The sequence below is a fragment of the Mobula hypostoma genome, chromosome 6 (genome assembly GCF_963921235.1).
Source record: "Mobula hypostoma chromosome 6, sMobHyp1.1, whole genome shotgun sequence".
Lineage (NCBI taxonomy): Eukaryota > Metazoa > Chordata > Chondrichthyes > Myliobatiformes > Myliobatidae > Mobula > Mobula hypostoma.
This window is the reverse complement of record NC_086102.1, coordinates 75,726,169-75,750,210: the sequence shown is the minus strand read 5'-3', so window position 1 is coordinate 75,750,210 and position 24,042 is coordinate 75,726,169. Positions and strand designations below refer to the sequence as shown.

The following is a 24,042-nucleotide window of genomic DNA, read 5'->3' as shown; positions in this document are numbered from 1 at the left end:
CAGAAAGAAAATAGATATTGTGCATTGAAAATAGATATAGATACAGGAAACACATCTTAAACCTATTGACATTCCCAGGGTTCAAAACCGTTTTTATAAACCCGTTGTGGCATCAGCTGATGGTATTCGTACGAAAGGAGTTATGATAGTATGATAGTAATGAGACGTAATACTAATGTATCAATTGAAAGGACGGGCGCCGACAATAAGGGACGTCTAGCTTTTTGCTGCACATCCATTCAGGGTAAAAAAGTTGCATTCATTAGCCTATATGCCCCAACTATATTTGAGGTTGAATTTTTTTCCCTCAATTACCTCACAATTACTGAAGTTAAGTGACTACCAACTATATGTTGGTTCGGACATGAATGCTTTGGTAAATATTAACCTCGATAAATCTTCCTCAACTATAGTAAGCTCTCAAGAATCTGCTTCCAAAGCACTTAACCTTTTTCTAACGGATTTAAATTTAACTGATTTGTGGAGGGTGCATAATCCATCTGCTAAAGATTATACCTTCTTCTCCACAAGACATAAAACTTTCTCTCGGATAGATTACATTCTTATATCCTCCAGTCTGCTGCCTTTAGTACACTCAATAGAATTTTTGCCCAGACATCTATCTGATCACAACCCAGTCATATCTACTTTTAATTATGGCAGAATTAAAAATAAGGCTACTAGGTGGAGGTTTAACTCCACCCTTCTAAAAAACGACAAATTTCTATCACAACTGAGAACAAAACTGACGGAATTTATTAATTTAAATTTAAATAGTGTCTCAGATGTGACAGTAATTTGGGCCATCAAGGGTTTCTTACGAAATAACGCTATATGGTTCAGTTCCCACCTACATAAAAGCCGGCTTCAAAAGATTTCCACCTTAGAAGACGAATGTAAGGTTTTGGAAAATGATCTCAAAGGGATATACACCATAACAAAAGAAAACAAGCTCAAAGCAAAACAAGCAGAATTAAATGATTTCTTAAGAAACAGGGCAGAATATGTGATCCATATAAACCAAACATAAGTATTACGCAGAAGGCAGCAGACCGAGCCATCTTTTAGCTCTAACGCTCAAACAACAGGAAACTAAAAGGTCTACACCAGCAATTAGATGTGCTGAACGTGGAGTTGTATCTTCAACAGAGGAAATAAACGAGACATTCAAGAATTACTTTCAAGAATTGTATACAAGTGGCTCAGTTCCTTCTGAGAATGACTTCACGGATTTTTTTTAGTGGATTAGACCTCCCTACGTTATCGTTAGAGGACACCAAAACTCTAGACTCTCCTATTACACTGGATGAGCTACTCAAAGCAGTTAAAGCTACAAATAAGGGCCGTATGCCAGGCATAGATGGCATACCTGTGGAACTTTACCTAGCACTTTGGGATATTCTTGGACCAGTATGGTTAGAAGCATTAAATTATGCTTTTGGAAATGGCGCTTTCCATAGAGATCTAAACACAGCCCTGATCACAGTTATACGTAAGCCCGGTTAGGACCCCTTGGAGTGTGCCAATTACCGTCCAATCTCCTTGATAAATGCCGACCTCAAGATATTTTCCAAAGTCTTAGCCAGTAGACTTGAGACAGTAGTTGGGAAAATAATTAGCCCAGATCAAACGGGCTTTATCAAGGGGCGTCCCGCATCTGATAAGATTCGCCAGCTCTTACACGTACTGAGTACAACTCATAAAGTCCCACCTGCCTGTGGCCTGCTATTTCTAGATGCTGAAAAAGTGTTCGATTGCCTTGAATGGCCATATATTTGGAGAGTTCTGAAAGAATTTAAGTTTGGCGATAAATTTATCAATATGATTCAAACACTGTATGCTAATCCTTCAGCCCGGGTATGTGTGGGAGGAGGTTTCTCGGAGTTATTTGACATAAGACGGGGCACACGTCAAGGGGATCCTTTGTCTCCTTTAATTTTTAATATATCTATTGAACCGCTTGCACATTTAATTAGAAACTCTCCTCAAATCTCCCCTATTACAATAGGTACAACATCACATTCAATATCACTTTACGCGGACGACACGCTAGTTTATATGGCAAATGTTCAACAAACTCTCCCCTATGTTTTAAAAACACTGGAGCAATTTGGATTTCTTTCAGGATACAAAGTTAATTTGTTAAAATCAGCACTGATGCTGATTAATACGGATAAAAGTAAGGTGTCTCTTCCTCCCCAGATTAAAGTTACAAATGAAGTCCTCTACTTGGGTATTAAAGTTAATACTTCCCTATCATCTGTGGCTAAAACAAATTACTCTTTAATTCTGAAAAAAACAGAAGAAGATATTAATAGATGGAGACACCTGCTAGCATCAGTCCCAGCCCGTATATCAGTCATTAAAATGAACATCTTACCCCGCCTTAATTTTATCAGCTCAATGATCCCACTTGCACCTCCAGCAGGATATTGGCAAAAACTGGACTCCTTACTACGATACTATGTTTGGAATGGTAAAAGACCCAATATAAAATGGTCAGCTCTACAATTCAAAAAGTCGAATGGGGGATTGGCATGTCCAAATTTTAAATTGTATCACTGGGCATTTGTATTAAAAAGTCTTAGCTATTGGATGGAGGAGGATAAAGTTTCGTCCTGGAAAAATATAGAATAGGAGCTAATAGCACCAATAAGGTTGAAGGACTTTCTCCTTATAGGTATGTCTACCAAAAAATGTGATTTGTATTACGGTCCAATTTTAACCCATACACTACAAGTATAGTGAGAGCAGCAGAAAAATTCCTAAAATTTAAAAGCGTATGGTGTAAATCATCTCCATTATGGAACAATAATTGTTTTCTATCTGGGGGGGGAACCATTCATTAACAGAACTTGGGAGGATAAAGGTATTACTATTCTTCAAGATATTAATGGGGCAAGTACTATCCTTAGCTTTCAAGAACTGATATCGCGATATAATATTGATAAACATTCTCTTTTCTTCTACTTTTGAGTAAGATCAGCTTGTAAAGTCTACGGCGTTCCCTGGGAGTCAGATTTAAAGGACCATCCCATTTTAAGTTGGATACAGAGTGCTCCAGGAGCACTCTATGATAAATTAAATTCCCAGAATTATATGCCCACATCGGGAATGAAAGCTTGGGATAGGGACATATCTGAATTGGGACAAGACTTAGACTGGGATGCGATTTGGGATAACGCTGCCGGTGCTTCGAAAAACCCAAATCATTAGTATATACACTTGAAATTTTGTCATAGAGCATATTTAACACCGAGAATTAGACATCAAATGGGACTGGTTCCTGACCCTTATTGCTCATTTTGTCCCCATGGAGCCATTGGCTCTTTTATGCATTTTGTGTGGGAATGTCCAGGGGTTTTTGATTTGTGGGGGAAGGTTATCAGCACTCTTACAGAACTAACAGGGGTACAATTACCAATGGTCCCCGCTGTACATCTTCTAAATGATGACTCCCACCTTTCCCTTACGGAAAAAAACACGCAAAATCTGGCTGGCAGGCCTGACTGCAGCTAAGAAGATTGTAGTCCAGCGTTGGAAACCTCCCCATGATATTTCAAATACTCACTGGCTTTGGAGCTTTTTGGACATTTCTTACCTGGAACTTTCATCAGCAAGAGTAAATGATGCACGACCAAACACAATTATAATGTAGACAAATTTGATATCTAACTTAAAAGATCTTTTGTTAAAATAGGAATGCTTTGTCTGTGTATGTACTACTATTCAGTTGATTGGTGGAGGGGAGAGGGATGGAGGGGATGGTGATGAAGGTTGGGGGTTCGCTGGGTTAATCAGTCAAATGTAATTGGCAACTGGTTGTATTGAATGTAATTTGTTGGTGTTGCAATAAATAATTAATTTAAAAAATCTTTCATAGAATTTTTTGTGCCTGGTGATAGCAAATTCCATCCTTACAGTCCTGAACCCAGTAATTATTACTAAAAGCTGTCCTGCCATGCAGCAGTTGTGCCACCTAAGCATGCTCAAACATGCCTGGACAAGATAGGAAACTTTCCTGCTTACATTGTAGGCAGCATTTTAATTGACTTGAATTATGAATTGAAATAATAAACATATTTCAAAAATGGTGTGTGATAGGGAAATTTCATGGTGATTTTCATGATCAGTAGCCCAAAATCCATAAGATATACCTAAAGGTACTCAGGAAGCAAAATCTTTGTTGTCCAGTGTTATTTGACACTCAAAAAACAATTTGCCTGTTGAGCCCTATAAAGGAGTTTTCTGTGTTCTCAGAAAACTTAAAAACTCAGCGGTCTGATATCCACTCTCTTTCACTCCTTATATATCTGAAACAACTTTTGGTATCTTCCTGTGTTATTAGCTAGCTGACCTTCATATTTCACCTTTTCTCTCCTTATGGCTTTTTTAGCCTTCTGTTGGTTTTTATAAGCTTCCCAAATCTTTTAACTTCCCTCTAATTTTTGCTATATTATATGCACTCTGTTTTCTTATAGAAACATACAAAATTGTGAAAGGGATAAATAGAAGTAGAAAAGTTGTTTCCATTGGTAGGTGAGACTACAACTAGGGGACATTTCCTCAAGATTCAGGGGAGGAAATTTAGGATGGAGATGAGGAGAGTAGTGAATCTGTGAAACTCTCTGCCCAGGGAAGCAGTTGGAGCTTCTTCACTAAATATATTTAAGATACAGTTAGATAGATTTTTACATAGGGGAATTCAGGGTTAAGGAGAAAAGGCAGGAAGATGGGGCTGAGTTTACGGACAGATCAGCCATGTTCTTATTGAATGGCGGGCAGGCTTGATGGGCCGGATAGCCTACTCCTGCTCCTATTTCTTATGTTCCTTTTGTGCTGTCTTTGACTTCCTCATACTTCCTTTAGAATACCACTAAATCTTTGGGGGATGTATCTATCTTGCATCTTTCAAATTGTCCCCAGAAACCCTAGTCATTGCTGTTCTGCCATCATTGGCTTGCTCCTCTTTTATACCTCTGTAATTCCCTTTACTGCAATACTGATACATTCAACATTGTCTTCTCCCTCTCAAACTGCAGGATGAATTCTGTCATATTATGATCACTGGCTCCTAAGGGTTCCTTTACCTTAAGCTCCCTTATCAAATCTGGTTCATTACAGAACACCCAATTCAGTATTGCTTTTCCCCTAGTGGGCTCAACTACAAGCTGCTCTAAAAAGCCATCTTGTAGGCATTCTACAAATTCTTCTTTTTGGGATCCTGCTCTAAACTGATTTCCCCAAATCTAGCTGCATATTAAAATCCCCCATGACTAACAAAACATCACACTTTTTCACATGCTTTTTCTATCTCCTTGTAATTTGTATCCCTCATCCTGGCTACTGTTGAGAGGCCTGTATATAATTCCCATCAACATCTGGTTACCCTTGTGAGTAAAAAAAAACTGCAAGGATTCTACATCTTTCAATCCTTTGTCACCTTTTTCTAAGGATTTGATTTCTTTTTTTTTAAATGAGATTTGGCACAGACTAGGTCCTGCCTGCCCTTCAAGAATAGCAATTCCTGATTAAACCCAGGACATTTTACAATGACCAATTAACTAACAACTGGCAGATCTTTGGACTGGGAGGGAGCACCCGGAGGAAACCCATGTGGTCATGGGGAGAATGTCCAAACTCCTTACAGACAGCAGCAGAAATTGAACCTAGGTCACTGGTACTCTTAAAGCGTTGTGCTAACCACTATGCTACTGTGCCACCCCACCCTCTGCCTATCTGCCTGTACTTTCAATACAATGTGTATCCTTGGATGTTCAGCTCCTATGGTGTTCTTTCTACCACGACTCAGTGATGCCCATATCGTTATACCTGCCAATCTCTTAACTGCGGTACAAGATCATCTACTTTATTCTGTATCCTGCATGCATTCAAATATAACACCTTTAGTCCTGTATTCATCACCCCTTTTGATATTGCCTCCATGTTACATTTCAGCTCATTCTGCAATTTTGTCCTATCATCTGTCTGTTCTTCCTTGGTGTCACTGTGCACTGCATCTCAAATTCAATGTACATTTATTATCAAACTAGGTATGCAGTATACAACCCTGAGATTCATCTTCCTGCAGACAACCATGAAACAAAGGAAATACATTGGAACTCATTCAAAGAAAACATTAAACAGCCAATGTGCAAAAAAATTGCATAAACAGCAAAAACTGAGCAAATAACACACAGAATATTAATCATTAAGCTACAGAGTCTAGGAAACAGTCTAGGAATGTTCAGTTCATTTCAATTTAGTGCTATATCATTCATTAACTGCAGGCTGCAGAGCCAATCCGCCCCGACCAAAATCGTACAAAATAGCAACTTAAAGGCGCAACTAGAAACTAGAAATGCATATAACATGAATTGCAGGGTCTTCTAAGAACAAGTCCAATTCACAAAATGTGCCAATCAAATCTTGCCCAAGACTCCTGCACCTTCCTCTGGCAGCAGCGAGAGAGAGAGAGGGCGATCGGTCAAACGCAGGCAGACAGCACTGAACGCGCATTCACCTTCTCTTATTCTTGTTAATTTCAATCTTGCTTGATGCTTTAATTGGTGAGATCAATGAGAAATGGAGTTGATTGAGTGTTTGCGTCCCGCCTCCAGGCCATACACTCCGCTCCAAACCTCACCATACTCCCTCAGAGGCAGCAAAGTGCCAGATCGCTCAACTGGCCCAAAAACACACCATAAATATGTAAATCACAGGTTCCAATCACACGCAGTTTAGTAGTAGAATCATACTTGAAAGAAGTAGTAAAAGAAGTTTCATGAACATCTGAAGGATGTCGCCATTGTTCACTTGACAGAACCAACTGTCTCATCTTCAGCCCTATCACTCTGCTTCCCTTCCGCTCTAGTAAACTTCTGGCAAGGATATTGGTCTCCCTCAGAATCAGGTGTAAGCTGTCCTTTTTGTACAGGTCCTACCATCCACAGGTGAAATCCCAGAGATCCAGAAATATGAAACTCTGACCCCTGCACCAATTCCTCAGCCACACATTCATCTGCCATATCATCCTGTTTTTCCCTCACTTGCATGTGACACAGGCTACAATCCTAAGATTACTACCCTGGAGATTCTCACTTCAGGACCACCTCCCTTTTCCTTCCTATATCATTAGTGCCAATGTGCACCATGACTTCAGACTGCTCACTCTCTCCCTTTAGAATGCTGTGAACCAAATCAGAGACATCTCTGACCCTGGCATCTGGGAGGTAAAATACTATCTGGATGCCTCTTTCACATCCTCAGGCCCTGATGAAGGGTTTCGGCCTGAAATGTCAACTGTTTATTCTTTTCCATAGATGCTGCCTGGCCTGCTGACTTCCTCCAGCATTTTGAGTGTGTTGCTTGGATTTCCAGCATCTGCAGATTTTCTTGTGTTCCAGATATGGCTCATGAGTTTATACAATAGAAGAAAGACTTTCTCATATTTGTATTCTTAACTCCTTCACAATAAAAATAAGTGCCTTTCTAATTGGTTCCTGTATGTTCACTGACTGCATCTCAAGATTCATCTGTTCGCAAACATTGACAAGGTTCTTGCAATTAATAAAAACTGTTTCATTTCTTTATATCAACCCTTATATTTTTCTTGCTAAACTGTGGTCCATCTTTTAGCATCTTTGTCTGCAGTCTACATTTTCTTGGCTTAGAAAACATAGAAAACCTACAACACAATACAGGTCCTTTGGCCCACAATGCTGTGCCGAATATGTACTTACTTTAGAAATTACCTAGGGTTACCCATAGCCCTCTATTTTTCTGAACTCCATGTACCTATCCAAGATCTTTTGTATACCATGATTCCTGTACCATACCATCCTTTCCCTGTCTCATTGGAGCGTACCTATGCAGAACACCATGCAAATATCCCCTGAACGTTTGCCACATTTCTACTGTACATTACCCTGAGAACATCTGCTCCCAATTTATACTTCAAAGTTCCTGCCTGATAGCTTCATACTTCCCTTACTCCAATTAAACATTTCCCTAACTTGTCTGCTTCTAGCCCTCTCCAATGCAATGGTAAAGGAGATAGAATTGTGATCACTATCTCCAAAATGCTCTCTCACTGAGAGACCTGACACCTGGACACCTGACCAGGTTCATTTCCCAATACCGGATCAAGTACAGCCTCTCCTCTTGTAGGCTTATCTACGTACAGGTTTCCCCCACCATCCGAAGGTAGAGCGTTCCTATGAAATGGTTCGTAAGCTGAAATATCGTAAAGCGAAGAAGCAATTACCATTTATTTATATGGGAAAATTTTGTGAGCATTCGCAGACCCAATAATCACCTACCAAATCGTGCCAAATAACACATAAAACCTAAAATAACAGTAACATATAGTAAAAACAGGAATGATATGATAAATACACAGCCGATATAAAGTAGAAATACTTTTCCACAATCATTACTGCACTGTTCGCCGGAGCGAAAATCTCATGCAAGTGCCATCGGCAGAAAATCTCACGCAAGTGCTGTTGGCAAAAACACGGTGCAAGCGCTGTCTAGTAACCTTTAAACTATGAAGCTGCTAAATCATACCAAATAACACGTAACAATACACAGCCTATATAAAGTAGAAATAATGTATGTACAGTGTAGTATCACTTACTGGAATTGGGAAGACAGCGCACCGCACATTGATGATGGTGTGTTAGACTGAGTCGTCGCAGGTTGGCTGGTGCAGTGGCTCCCACCCTCTGGGCCGCCGAGCAATACATTGCTGTGAGGCACACAGGGGTCCAGCGGTAGCCGGGAGGCATCCAGCACATCTTTAAGAAAAAAGCCGAAATAAACATGCTAATTAATTAGGTGCTGCCAGGCACATAATTGTCGGCCCAGATCAGTGCCGATTGCCGATTGCATCGCCTTTGATTAATTAATTAGCATGTTTATTTCGGCTTTTTTCTCAAAAATGTGCTGTATGCCTCCCGGCTACTGCTGCATTCTCCGTGAATCGGTACAGTATCTGTCCGCGGCCTGGGTGTTGGGTTGGTGGGACACTGGGGTGTCATCTCGTCGTCTGTTTCCATTAGAGCAGGCAGCTCATCTTCTCCTATGACTGTCTGCCTCGATGTCGAAGGTCGAGGTTCGTCATCTGCTGTGGCTGATGTGGAAGGCTTGCTTGAATGCTGAGCCTCGCGCATTTTTCTATCATACAGTTCTTTGTAAGGACTCAAACCATCCTGTAAATATCCCCTAAACCGACGTACCCTTTCAAAATTAAAGTCGTACGTTATCATTGCAGTGAAAATCACACGTAGTTGCTTCACTTTCGCTACTGCATTCAGTTTCGATTGTTATCCTTTCCTCTTCCAATTGCATCAGCTCTTCATCTATCAGTTCTTGGTCATGGGATGTCTAAACCTCTTCAACATCATTTTCGTCAGCTTCCACAAGCCAAACTCACTTAGTCCTTACTTTGTTCACCATGATTGAAACGCTTAATTATGTCTAGTTTTACGCTAAGTGTAACACCCTTACGAGCTCTTTTAGGCTCTTCCGACACCATAGAACTCATCTTGCAAACGGCTGCTCACAGGCACGTGTTAAAGCAATGCCGTTCCGAATCTGGGGGAGAGTGGCTGCTCGGGGTGTGCGCTGATTTTTTTCGTGCGCTGAATTTTTTATCGTGTGCTGCTTTTTTTTTGTAACAGTGAAAACACCTTCTGAAAGCGAAAACAGGGTACTATTGTAGGTCTTTCGTAACAGTGAGGTTTCATAAAGCAAACGTTCGAAAAGTGGGGGACACCTGTATTGTGTCAGGAAACCCTTCTGAACACAGCTAACAAACTCCACCCCATTTAAACCCCTTGCTCTAGAGAGATGCCAATCAATATTGGGGAAATTAAAATCTCCCAGAACGACAACCCTGTTATTATTGCATCGTTCCAGAATCTGTCTCCCTATCTGCTCCTCGATGTCCCTGTTACTATTGGGTGGTCTATAAAATACACCCAGTAGAGTTATTGGCCCCTTCCTGTTCCTAACTTCCATCCACAGAAACTCCGTAGACAATCCCTCCATGTCTTCCTCCTTTTCTGCAGCCATGACACTATCTCTGATCAGTAGTGCCAAGCCCCCACCTCTTTTGCCCCCCGTCCTTTCTGAAACATCTAAAGCCTGGCACTCCAAGTAGCCACTCCTGCCCCTGAGCCATCCAAGTCTCTGTAATGGCCACAACGTCATAGCACTAAGTACTGATCAATGCTCTGAGTTCTTTTGCTTTGTTCATGATACTCCTTGCATTAAAGTAGACACATCTCAAACCATCACTCTGAGTGCATCCCTTCTCTATCATCTGCCTATCCTTCCCCTCACACTGCCTACAAGCTTTCTGTGTATGAGCCAATCACCCCTTCCTCCATCTCTAGTTCAGTTCCTACCCCCGAGTAATTCTAGCTTAAACTCTTCCCCAATAGTCTTAGCAAACCTCCCTGCCAGGATATTGGTCCCCCTTGGATTCAAGTGCAACCCATCTGTCACATCTGTCCCAAAAGAGGTCCCAATGACCCAGAACTCTGAATCCCTGCCCCCTGCTCCAATCTCTCAGCCACGCATTAATTCTCCACCTCACTGTATTCTTGTACTCACTGTCGAGTGCCACAGGCAGTAATCCTGAGATTACTACCCTTGTGGTCCTGCTTCTCAGCTTCTTTCCTAACTCCCTGTAGTCTGTTTTCAGGACCTCTTCCCTTTTCCTACCTATGTCGTTGGTACCAATATGTACTATGACCTCTGGCTGTTCACCTTCCTGCTTCAGGATATTGTGGACACGATCAGAAACATCCCAGACCCTGGCACCTGGGAGGCAAACTACCATTTGTGCTTCTTTCCTGCGTCCTTTCCTGTCTGACCCCCTAACTTTAGAGTTCCCCATCGTTGCTGCCATCCCCTCCCTTTCCCTACCCTTCTGAACCACAGGGTCTGACTCTGGCCCAGAGGCGCAGCCACTGTTGCTTCCCCCAGGTAAGTCGTTCTCTTCCCCCCAACAGTACTCAAGCAGGAATACTTATTGTTAAGGGGTCAGCCACAGGAGTACTCTCTAGTATCTGACTCTTGCCCTTCCCTCTGATTGTTACCCACTTATCTGTCTCCTGAGGCCCCGGTGTGACTACTTGCCTATCGCTCCTCTCTGTCACCTCCTCACTTTCACTGACTAGATGAAGGTCATCGAGCTGCATCTCCAGTTCCCTAACCCGGTCCCTAAGGAGTTGCCACTTGACGCACCTGGCGCAGATGTGGCCGTCTGGGAGGCTAGGAGTCTGCCAGACATCCGGCATCTGACACCCAGTGCAGAACACCAGCCTCACAGACATACTTCCTGTTTCTATTTTTCACAAGTAACTTACCTCGCTTCGATCTGTTATCGCCAAAGCCCTCCTATTCCAACTCTGAGTCCCTCTACTTCCATGCCTTCTCTATAGAGCTGTCTTCTTTTCAAATTCTTCCCACTGGTCTAACTCGCTGACGTCCACGTGCCTGCGCGGTCGTGCCTTGATCCAGCAACTCAGTTTATTTTCTCTGTATCAAGCTTTAAATTTTCATAGAAAATTGCTACTGCTGATATTTCTAAGGGTGGGGTTTGGTGGGATGGTAAATGGATATAAGAGGGGCTGAGGAAGGGAAATAATGTGGGAAGAGTTGGAGTGAAAGATTTTGAAATGCACAAAAATAATTAGAATTGAAAATATGGAGATGCAAGAGACTGCAGATGCTGCAAATCTGAAGCACCACACAAAGGAACTGGAGAAAATCAGCAGGTCACGAAGCGTCTATGGAGGGAAATGAACAATCAACATTTCTTGTTGAGACACTTCATCAGGACCCTTTCATTAGACAATGAGAAGTTTCCAGTTCTTTTTATTTGTGCTCTAGTTTTAATCACATTAAGAACATGAAAAATGAAAGTGGGTTGTTCTTTGGATATAATTTCTTTTATTCTGAGCTATTGGCCAAAACAGAACTTTACTGAGGTGTAAAGCCTGCTGGATATGATTTTGCCACACAAGAAGGCAGCACCTTTCAACTTATCACAATGCATTAGTAACTTTACATTCTGCAGTACAGTTTCCTCTCAGTGGGTGTCACCAGAGATTATTTAAGGAAAACAGATGCATGAACAGCATTGAACTTCTATACTGCAATGGGTCCAAAAAGGACAAGAGGAATCTTTACTTCCTCAGTCCTTGATCACCACTTAATCACTTAATAAGCTCCATGCACTCAATACCTCATATTCCATCTGGATAGGTACCAACCCGATGGCATGAACAATAATTTCTCTAACTTCTGGTAGCCACTCCCCTCTGTTTTCCACACCCCACCCTTACCAACTTTTTTGTTTACCCCTCCCCCCCAATATCCTTGTGACCCTCTCATCCCTTCTCCAACCCCCCACCCTCATGGTCTGCCCATCACCTCCCTCTGGTTCCCCGTCTCCTTCCCTTTATTCCTTTTTCAGCCCTTTACTTCTACTACCTGTCAGCTTCCAGTTTTCCTATCATTCCCCTCACCCACACACCCATCTTCTTCTTCGCCTGGTCTCACCAATCACTTGCCAGCTTCTTATTTTTCTCCCTCTGCACACTTCTTATTCAGACTTCTGCCCTCTTCCTTTCTGGTTCTAATGAAGGGTCTTGGCCCGAAACATTGACTGTTTATTTCCCTCCCTCCATAGATGCTGTCTAACCTGCTGAGTTCCTTCCATGTTTTGTGTGTGTTGCCCATAACCCCAGTAAGTCTGAGTGACAAAGTTGGAGACTACAAGAGTAAAGTATCAAAATTATGTAGCCTATTGTAAAATAGCTCTTTTCTAACATCTGTTAACATTTTTGCTTAACTGGCCATCTGGTTTACATTAAACTGAGGAAAGTTGCTGTTTTTTAATAGTACTTCAATCTAAAAATACGTGGACATATGGCAACAAACAATATGGTTGGTGAATAAACTTTAACATTTACCAGCCTTGCTATAACTTAGCTTTGAATTAATCTTCAAGATTACCAGTTGCTAAATTCGGTAATTCTAATTGGATTGAAATCATTCACTATTTAAAGTAAGAACTCATCATGCCCAAAAGAGTGTTGGTGGAGGTGAAGAGGGAAAGTGCATTAGGAACTAAGATTGATAAATATCTCTCTTCCACCCATCAGAAATATTTATCAGGAGCATTGCAAAGGCATGACCCTTAGCATTGTCAATAATCCGTCCCATCTGTCCAACAATCTCTTTGACAGCCTACCATCAAGCAGGAGGTACTATAGCATTAAGACATGAACTGTTATGATGGGAAACAGCTTCTTCACCCAGGCCGTAAGACCACTGAACTCTCTGCTAGCACCCAGGTCTCATTACATCTGAAGTGCCAATAACATTATACTGTTTACTTTTTAACCTGTGTTGTAAATACACCTTATTTGTTAATTTATTTGTAATATTACTGTATGTGTTTGTATAAGTTATATGTCTTGTGTTGTGCACCTTGGTCCGGAGGAATGTTGATTCATTTGGTGATATACATGTGTAAAGCTGAATGACAATTAATTGAACTTGATTTATACAAATAGCAAATCTCAACTCATTCATTTCTGTATTGATTAATATTGTAGCACAATAGATTGTTTTAGTACGTCACATCTCTGAAATAGTTGGAAATAATTAACAAGAATTGTGTGCTACATAGTTGTGTGAAGTTAGAAAGTAGAAGGTAATTATAATGTTCCAGATACTCTGATTTCCCCTAACCATTGTATTATGTTTGTTTATTTGAACAAACAAGTTACCCTTTTGGCATGATCCTAGTGCAGATTTTATACTTGGTTAATAACAGTTAGTAATACAAAGAAACAACACTGTGATTGCTTTCCGGTTTGGGATAATTAAATCCCAACTTGGGGTAATTATGGAGTTCAGTATTCATTTTACCAACCCGGTATTGAAGAAGAAAGCCCTTAACTCCGAGCGGAGTCATTGGGATGACGGCGTTTTTTTAGCAGGCTTTCTTATTTTTACGATGCCGAGTTGCTAGCTCGACGCTCAACCCAGCACGGATGGAGAGTGTGCAAGGGAGCCGGCTGGATTCGAATTACGGAGCCTTCGCTCCGAAGTTCGGCGCTGATGCCACTATGCCACTAGCCGACCAACCCAGTATTAATTATGCACAAACTTGTGTTGTCATTTTCCATCTCTCTCTCTACAGATAATTCAGGATCTGATATTCTCTACTATGTTGTTCGTTATTGCTGCTATTTCAACAGGTGAATGATGTCACATTTCTTTTAGTTTTTAACCTATAAATTTCTGAGTTCTCAAGGACATGTCATTTAAGACAATATGATTTCATCCATTATGTGTACTTTTTCCTCTTATCACCCTAATCCACAAGCTTTGTTAAATGTTACTGTAACTGTTTGACTGTGAATGTGTCACAATCAACTGTGCATCTACAGTGAAGCTCACTGGTTTGAGGCCTGTCTTCCTCTCCATTCTGTAAGTCAGGCATGCAAAGATCGTTTGGAATATTCCAACTTTGTCCCAGCTAAAAGCTATTGCCTCTCTTTATATCAGAAGCAAAAGCCAGGATCAACCTACCTACCACCCTATGAGTCGCCGCATCCAACACATCATTCTCCATAACTTCCACCATCTCCAAAGGGATCATACCACCAAACATATCTTTATCACCCCACTTTTCCACAGGGATCGTTCCCTCCACGATTCCCTTGTCCATTAGTCTGTCCCCACTAATCTCCTGCAAGCGTCGTAAGTGCTACACCTGCCATAAACCACCTCTCTCACCTTGATTCAGGGCCCTATACAGTCCTTCCAGGTGAGGCAACACTTCACCTGCAAATCCATTTGTGTTATCTATTGTGTCCAGTCTCGACATTGGTGAGACACATCGTAAATCAGGAGACCACTTCGTCAAGTACTTCCCGTCGGCAGAACATTTTAATTACAATTCCTATTCTCGTTCCAACATGTCGTCCAAGGTTTCTCTTGTGCCACGAGGAGGCCACCTTCAGCATGGAGGGGCAGCACCTTATATTCTGTCTCAGAAGCTTCCAACCTGAAAACATGAATATCGATTTCTCCTTCAGGTAAAAAATAAATTTTCTCCTCTCCACTCTAGCCCCTTACCGCCTCACCTGCCTATCTCCTCTCCTTGGGTCCCTTCCTCCTATGATCAACTCTCCTCTCCTATCATATTCTTCCTCTTCAGCCCTTTACCTTTCCAACCCACCTGGCTTCATCTGTCTCCTCCCAGCCATCCTCCTTTCCCTCCCCTACCTTTTTATTCGGTCGTCTTCTCCCTTCCTCTCCAGTCCTGAAGAAGAGTCTCGGCCCAAAATGTCCACTGTTTATTCATTTCCATCAGTGCTTTCTGACCTGCTGAGCTCCTCCAGCATTTTGTGTGTGTTGCTTTGGAATTCCTGCATCTGCAGATTTTCTCATGTTCATAATTTTCCCTTTAGTCATTTATACCTTGTAAAAACAAAATACACAAGAGAATAATTGAGTGTGAAACAATATATACATTCTAACAAGATGCAGAAGTATTACCTGGTTTAATATATAAAGAGAGAATCAGTGTTGTGAATTGGAGCCTAAGAATCCATATATAGGGTCAAACCTCTGCACTGACTCCAGCTCTAACAAAGTTCCTTGTTGTCAACAGAGTAACACTGATGGCTATTGCTGAATTAAAGGCAGCTCTTCGAATTGAACTAATGACCAATTGAAGCTGATTATTTTATTTAGGAAATTTGCGGCCAGTAAACAAAAAAATACATCTGCACACATAGCTGCATTCAAATCCAGATTTCAAAAGAAAGGACGTGTAGGTGGTGAGAGCTGATGTCTAGTGGGTGCCAAGTTCTAAAATAAAGTCTTTTGTTTCCTGACAGTGATGTCCTCCGTATTTGGACAGAGCTGTTGGAACATGCATTTTAGTGCTGATAATATTAACAGGCGTGATCTGTATTTTGAAGCAGTTAACTTGTAGTTAGAATGACATGGGTTAATGACTATCATTATTGTTAATTTCAGAAACAAGCCCAGTAACTTCACCCTCTCCTGGGGGTGTAATTGTCTGATACTTTTTTTTAAAGGTGACAGTGCTAGCAGTGGGAAGTGAGCTCTTCCCAAATTACAGACAAGGATTGTAAAAAAAACAATTGTAGGTCAGATGTAGCAACCTGAAATGCAGAGGAAAACCACTCTCTACTCCATTACTGTATATAACTGGAACAGCAGAAGAATGTGACACAAATTGTGATTAAAATTAATGGAAAAGTCCAGATGAAATGGACATGGATGGACTCTCCAGCGGCTCCTAGCAACTCAAGTGAAGATGACAGTGTTGAAGCAAGATTGATAGCTATGTCACGGCTTGCTCTAATAATGACCCAGGGAGTGAAGACATGCAGGACTGAAGATGAAACCATTGCTAATCAATGTATTGACCCCTCTGATGAAAGATCCATCAACTATTGCCCGACCACTCAAAAATCTGCTGAAGGTAGTAAGTGCTCAGATGACCCTGTGACTCTAAATGAAGAACAAACGGAAGTGTTTCAAGCTTGAAAGGTGACATTATGTGCTATACCTGCATTTAGATTCCCCGATACAGGTAGACCATATGTGCTGTATGTCAATGAGAAACATATGACGGCAGTCTTAACTGGAACGTGGAGATCAACAGCATCCTGTTGGTTATTGCTCTGACAAAGATCTGATTCTGTATACTGATGGCTCCTCAGTGACTAAGAAAGGTATTCGAATGACTCATGGAGCATCCACGTAATAGGAGGAACTAAAAGCTTTAATTGAAGCTTGTGAGTTGACGAAAGGAAGATAACTGATATCTACACTGATTCTCGATATACTTTTGGTGTTATCCATGACTTTGGAAACTTATGGAGATACGTTTTGGAGATAATACGGCTGTAGGAACCCCAATCAAGAATAGCCAACTAGTACAGGAACTTATGGCTGTTATACAATTGTCATCAGAAGTAGTATTAAAATGTAAAAGCCACTCCAAAACAACTATAATGGAAAGCTGTGGAAATGCATTCGGGGGTTGTGGAGTACACAGCACAGAAAGAATTAAAAGAAGTACCAAGAACATAATGCAGTGAACCCAATAACTGGAAGTATGGAAATGAAGTTGAACTCTGCATCACAGATGAACAACAAGATTTTTGAGAATCGCAAGTTCATTGCCCTAACTGTCAAAAGTGGTTCTGGTTGGAAAATGGTGAGAAGTGGAGTACAGAGATGTAATAGTCATAGATTAGTAGCTCCAACTATGTTGCTTCCTTATCTGGCACAGCAGCTACACTTCCTATGACACATTGGAGTGCAAAAGATGATCGACAGATTCTCCCTATGGTGGTGGAATCCAAAGTTCAGGGCACAAGATTAACACGTGCTTGAAAGATGAGTGACATTCCAGAAAACAACTGCCCACCTGGTCCATTTTTACACTTACAAGTGGACTAAATTACTTTGCCAAAGTGTTAAGGATACTCAGATTTAATAATGGGCGAGTTATAATGGACAAGTTTTCAAGATGGGTGGACACTATTCCAACAAAGAAGACCACTGCCACACAGCAAAAACTCTGATCAGGGTCTATATTCTGAGATGGGGATTGCCATTTCAAAACAACGCTGACCAAGGAACACATTTCACTGGAAGTGTTTGTCAGGAATTAGTCAACTGATGAGTGGTCTTTTCATTGTCCACATCACTCATAATCATCAGGACAAGTCAAACAAATGAATGGGACCATCAAACACTGACTGACTTTAGTGTCATGAGGAAAGAGTACCATGGCCTACGGCTTGTGTAGCATCAGAGCAACCCCAAACAAGAAAACTAAACTAAATCCATTCAAGGTGGTAACCAGGCATCCCATGTCACTGATGGGAGCCCTTGACCTCAGCGAGGCTGATACACACATCATGGGAGACAGTTTTTTTTTACTGTTGTGTGAAATTAGCCCAAGCTGTCCAGTCTACTTCTCCACAGGTTTCTGCTTCTTGGGGTAATCCAACAGAAGGACACATCTGGAATCCTATTGCATGGGTTCTGATTAATAAACCACATAAGGAACCACTAGGAGCTTGACGGGGGAGGTCATTGAGTCATAGTGAAGTACAGCACAGAAGCAAGCCCTTTGGCCCATCTAGTCCATGCCTGCATACTCCCATCGACATGCACCTGGGCCATAATCTTCCATACCCCTTCTATCCATGGACCTATACAAACTTCACTTAAATGTTGAAATCAAGCTCACATGCAGCACTTGTCCCAACAGCTCATTCCAGCCAACGCAAGTGAGCTAAAGTGGGACGCGACTAGGACAACATACGAGGGGTGATTGATAAGTTTGTAGCCCAAGGTAGAAGGTGTCAATTTTAAAAAACCTAGCACATTTATTTTTTCTACATTTACACATATAGTCCAGTGGTCGTGGAGTATACGGATCCCTTCTTTGTAGACGTCGGTGTCTTGGACCTCCAGAAGTGGTCCACAGCAGGGGTGATTGATAAGTTCGTGGCCTAAAGTAGAAAGAGATGAGGAGAAACTTCAAACTTTCTGCATTTTCACTCAAAGAGTTGAACTGCACGTGCATATAACGAGCTGTATCCTTCTCCTTCCACCTTAGGCCATGAACGTATCAATCACCCCTGCTGTGGACCACCTGGAGGTCCAAGACACTCTTGTTACATGCACATGCATTTCAACTCTTTGAGTGATAATGCAGAAAGTTTGAAGTTAATAACTCATCTCCTTCCACCTTAGGCCACAAACTTATCAATCACCCCTGCTGTGGTCCACTTCTACAAAGAAGCAGTCCGTATGCTCCACGACCACTGGACTAAGTGTGTACATGTAGGAGGGGACAATGTTGAAAAATAAATTTGCTAGGTTTTCTAAAATTGACTCCGTCTACTGGAGGCCACAAACTTATCAACCACCCCTCGTACACTGTGGTTAACATTTTAGTAACCTCTGCCACTGTGCCTACAGTGCCGGGCTACAATGAGCAAATCACTAACAAGCTGGAAGACTTTGATCTACTGGACATTATGAAGTTTATTCTGATATTATTTGTTGTTATATATTTTGCCAATTTTTTCTACCCAAAATGTGCCAATTGAGATAACTGCTAATGTATACTTGCAAGAATCACATGAATTTCCTGGTGTTGTAAATGCCACTACCTGTTGGGTATCTCAGTATATACCGCACACTTCAAAATATTCATCAATGCTGGGCATTCCTGCAGATCCAGAACAAACATGTGCTTTTTTTTTATTAAACATTCCAGCAATGGCTATGTCGATATTATGCCTATGATTCAATATTCTCAAGAGAGATGCAAATATATGATGATCATGCCCCCTACATACCATCTTAAACTGAATCATTTATGTAAATTTAATCAGCAGGATTTAAGGAATCATACAGTATCTGACCTATTTAATAGTTCGATTTAGTATCAGAAAAATGTATACAATGTATATCCTGAAATTCTTGTTCTTCACAGACATCTACAAAAACAGAAGAGTACCGTAAAGAATGAGGTAAAGTAAAAACTTAGACCCCCAAAGCCCCCCCAAACTCCCCCCCACACAAGCAGCAGCAGCAAAGCAATGACCCTCCCCTCCCCCACTTCACCAAAAAAAAGGCATCAGTACCCTCCACTCACCAAGCAAGCAATAGCAAAGCCCCCAAGAAAGACCATGGTCTTCAGTACAACAAAACTTATCGTTCACCTGACAATTTGACATACCATAGGCTCTCCTTCTCTCTGTCCCCAATAAAGGGACAGAGAGGTGCCTCCTTTCGCAGCAAAGGGAAATATAACAAAACAATTTGCTGATTTGCAATGATTTGCAAGTCTGTCATGCTGCTTTTTTTCCAGTGCTCTGACCAACACCAACAAGAGAGAGCAAGTGTGCGATTCGCTGAATACAGAGTCACGACAGCCGATTCGCTGTTCCTGATGTTTTGCTTCCTTCCGTGTCGCTTCAGTCAGCGGCCCCAAATTAGAAATGGCTCGTTCCCAAGGCTGTGAAGCCTTGGAACCCTGAAGACGCACTGATCTTCTCAGCTGCATCCATGGGATTTCGAAAAGCATAGGTTGTGAGCCCCTGGGAGTGGGTTCCACCACCGCAAAGGACCGAAGTCTGAGTGTAACTGCAGGTTAGGGTCTCGGACAGAACCTGATCCACCCTGAAAAGGAAAAAGAGTGACATCAAAGATAGAAATTAAGCTATTTTTGTTAATGAGCTTGAAGAAGTCGCTGTTGTGCCATCGTACTCCACCCTCATTATTCATGCCTTATCCTGAGATATCTGTAAATCTGCATCTAATATTCATGTCAAAGCTATTAAATCTTTCCATACGTTGACTATAAAAGCTACCTTTTGATTGTTCTGAAGGTACCATTCCAGTAGGGGATACTTCATGCAATTATATTTACAGCTCAAATACATCAATCTGATGGATGAGATTTCTTTGATTAAGTCTTGGAAGCAGGGGTTACTTAATATTATGAGTCATATTATTCATACTAATATGCCTTATCATAATTTACACCTTTTTTACTTGTTTAAGGGTGATCATTAATAGAATAGTTCAAGTTCACACAAGTGTGCCTACTCATCTGCCTAACCATGACATAATCCTATAAGTACTTTAAAGAATATGTAAACACAAGGAAATCTGCAGGTGCTGGAATTTCAAGCAACACAGATAAAAGCAACTTGTATGTGTGTTAAAGAATATGTACCTTTTATATATCATATCATTTTGATTATTTTTTATTTAATGTAGATACCACAAGTTTTACTGCTTCCAAATTTTCAGATGTTATGATTCTAAATGGGTGATTTAGAATCATAGGGGGATTGTTGGATCTGACTGTTCAAGTGGCATTTTCTTTGCAGTGCAACAATTGCTGTTCGGTGTGTCCCTTTAGTGGTCACATTTGGATGATTCTGGAAAACTCTGGAAGCTTCTCTGGTGCTGCATTATTTGAATAGCAGCTTTCTGATTTGCTGACTCTTAACTGCAAATCTGAGTAGAATGTTTCTTATCTATGTGTATAAAAAGAGCTGACAAAAAGGCAGCACATCTTTTTCTTTGTCTCTCCTTTCTGCTCGAACCTGTACTACAGTTTGTTTTCAACTTTCTTTGTTCTATTGACATTTAATAAAACAATCATGAAGCGACAAATTTCATGCCTCTTTCCTGACTTCTGTAAAAATGTTGGATTAAAAACTTCAGAATCCAACTCTTGATTAGCTTCATCCATGCAAATTTGCCTTTGAGGCCTAGATGTGGCATCTGGTTACTTCTATCCACTTGCTTCAAATGTTTCCGTATTGTGAACTTCAAGGTAGGAATATGTGAGATCCTTTCCACATCAGTAGGAGAGCATTGAATAGTTGGGTCAGGACAACACAACGTGGGAGAGGATTTTGGCAGCATACATGATTAGGTAGGATTGGGGTAGGAAGTTTAACAGAAGTGATGTCAATAGGTTGGAACCGATAAGGAGTCATGAAATGCTGAGTTCTGAAGAGTCTAGTTCAGCCCAAGGCAGTGAATCACTGGTAATCTTATGGAAATTATGATGGGAAATGAAGATGATAGCTTTAGTCTTCCCATTATTTAATTAAGAACAAATTATTGCTCTTGCAGAACTTCAGTTTTGTGTTTGGTGATTGCCAGTGGTTATCAGGATATTTTGGTTAGCACGGAACTCCATATGCTCCCATTGAAATACCATTAATTCCACCAGTTGCTGCTGTTAATTATAGCATTGCATTTTTACTTTTAGATAAATGTTGTATGTGTGATAATTATACATGGAAAATTTGATTTGATGGTACAACTATTAAATCTGTCTTGTTAGTACTGTGTATACAAAATGAAAATAATGACAGATTGGAGTTAACAAATTCACATTGCTATGTCAGCTGGTTTAAATCAAATCTCACAGCTTGCATTCTAATGTGGTTGCAATGGCTGTGTCAGTGGCAAAATGAAAGTGATTGATGCAACACTGATTTGAAGGGAATGGTTAAAATTTGCATACACATTCACTGGATTGAAGCTTTGGTTCTCCCCCCATGAGTTAATATTGGTAAATTTCTTGTTTGTAATTGTTGCCAATAACAACCCCAAGTTAAACTTTCTAAAATCTCTAGTCTTATAGGTATTACTTAGTGGAAAACATTGAAAATTACAGTCCCTTTTTCAACAAAGCTGGTTTGTTGAAATGGTCAGTCGTGAATATATTTCTGGCATGCTAGCACATTTTCATTCCATTACGGCCCCTAGGGTTAGTGTAACAAAGTGAGTAAGATAATTTGTTATAAAAAAGAACAACACAGGGCAGTGAAATTAATGATTAGGACACTGTCTATATTGAATGTGCTTTAGAACATACCAAGATGAAAGGATCTGTGTAGGTGCTATTTACCTAATCCTTTCAAACTTATTTATTAACTGGTATACCCGGCATTGGTCAGGTTATTATGCCAACAATCATGTTGTTTGCATTTATATTCATGCAGATGGGTTTTATAACATTCTTGTAATGAAATAAGTTAACATAAAGTATAATGATTCCATGGATAGAAATAATTAGGGGTTTAAAATTATGCTCTAACTAGAGTTACAAAGGAAACAATGCACATTGAAAGTAAATGTATATACAAAAAGTGAATGTAGTAGTTCTTCAAGTAGGTAGGTACGTAGTACAACATGTAAGTTTACTTGACTTCAATGTTGAAGTGTCTCAGAAGATGCAATCTTTTTTTAATCTTGTGTAAAAACGTGTGAATTACCTTTTTACCTCCCCAAGCAACCAACATATAGATGACCATGAGAAATGCATGAAATTTCGACATTAAGGTCAACAACTTGTGCCTTGTATGTGTTCAAAGCAAAATGTACTGGATGTGTAATTCTAATTCAACTGAAATCATTTAGTGTTTAAAGTAAACATGCATCATGCAGAAAGCTCCATTCACGAATGATTGTGGAAGTGAAGAGAGAAACTGGATTAGAAACAATGATTTATTCAAATGAGAAATCTAAACTTCATTTCTGCATTGTTTAGAATTATAGTGCAGTAAATTGTTACAGCATGTAGTATCTGAAATGGTCAGAAACAATTGGCATTAAGTACTTTAATCTGTTCTAATCAGATAATGGGTTGAACTTCAATTTGTTTGTGTAATTGTCAGATAAATATTTTACCCCATGTAAAAAATGCATAGGAGCTTCTCATCTCCAAGATCTAATTCTTTTTATTTTTAAGTTTTTTTTGAGGGAAAAAACCTCATAAATGTTATTAGGCTTACAGAATAGTTTGAAACGTTGGAGGTTTTGTCTTGCAACTTCTATTTTCTGACATTGCAATTGAGTGAAATTACGTAGAATGAACAGCACAGAAATACTTGGCCTAACTGGTCCACAGAAGAACTCTAGCTCTAACAGGGATAACTTCCCTATTGTACAACCAATAGGCCAATACTACTATATTGCTTCCAAACTTCAGATGTGAGCCTTTTGACACGGGTTCATTTTGACAAACATCTTTACTGTTGTTTTCTTTTTGTCACTGAAGATGGAAATCAGCATTTATGTTTATGCTTCATAATACTCACACAAGCTCTTCTTTACATCCACAGAGCGACAACAGCAGTTTGATGCCGAACAGCATATGACCTACGTGTTGGCTGACCAAGACTTTCACAATGCTTCAGGAAGAACGATCCAGCCACCAGCAGAAAGGCCTGGTGTAAGGAGAATGGTTGAGATGAAAAGATTATATGGAGATGGTGCTGCTAAAATACAAGGAATGGAAACTGCAATGCAACTTTCATTTGACAGACAGTGTGATAAAAAGCAGCCAAAGTATTGGCCTGTAATTCCTCTTAAGTTTTGATTGCATGTTCTTATAAAAACTTACTGATTCTA

General features: G+C 40.5%; 1 protein-coding gene across 2 annotated transcripts in view; it reads left to right on the top strand.

The window, feature by feature from the left end:
- gemin8 (gem (nuclear organelle) associated protein 8) overlaps positions 1 to 24,042 on the top strand; it is a 41,684-nt gene extending 17,642 nt beyond the window's left edge. For both annotated transcript variants that reach the window (XM_063051029.1, XM_063051030.1), the window contains exon 3: positions 23,754 to 24,042. In XM_063051029.1, the coding sequence (XP_062907099.1) occupies positions 23,754 to 24,010 (257 nt within the window). In that variant the 3' untranslated portion in view covers positions 24,011 to 24,042. The remainder of the gene's footprint in view (positions 1 to 23,753) is intronic.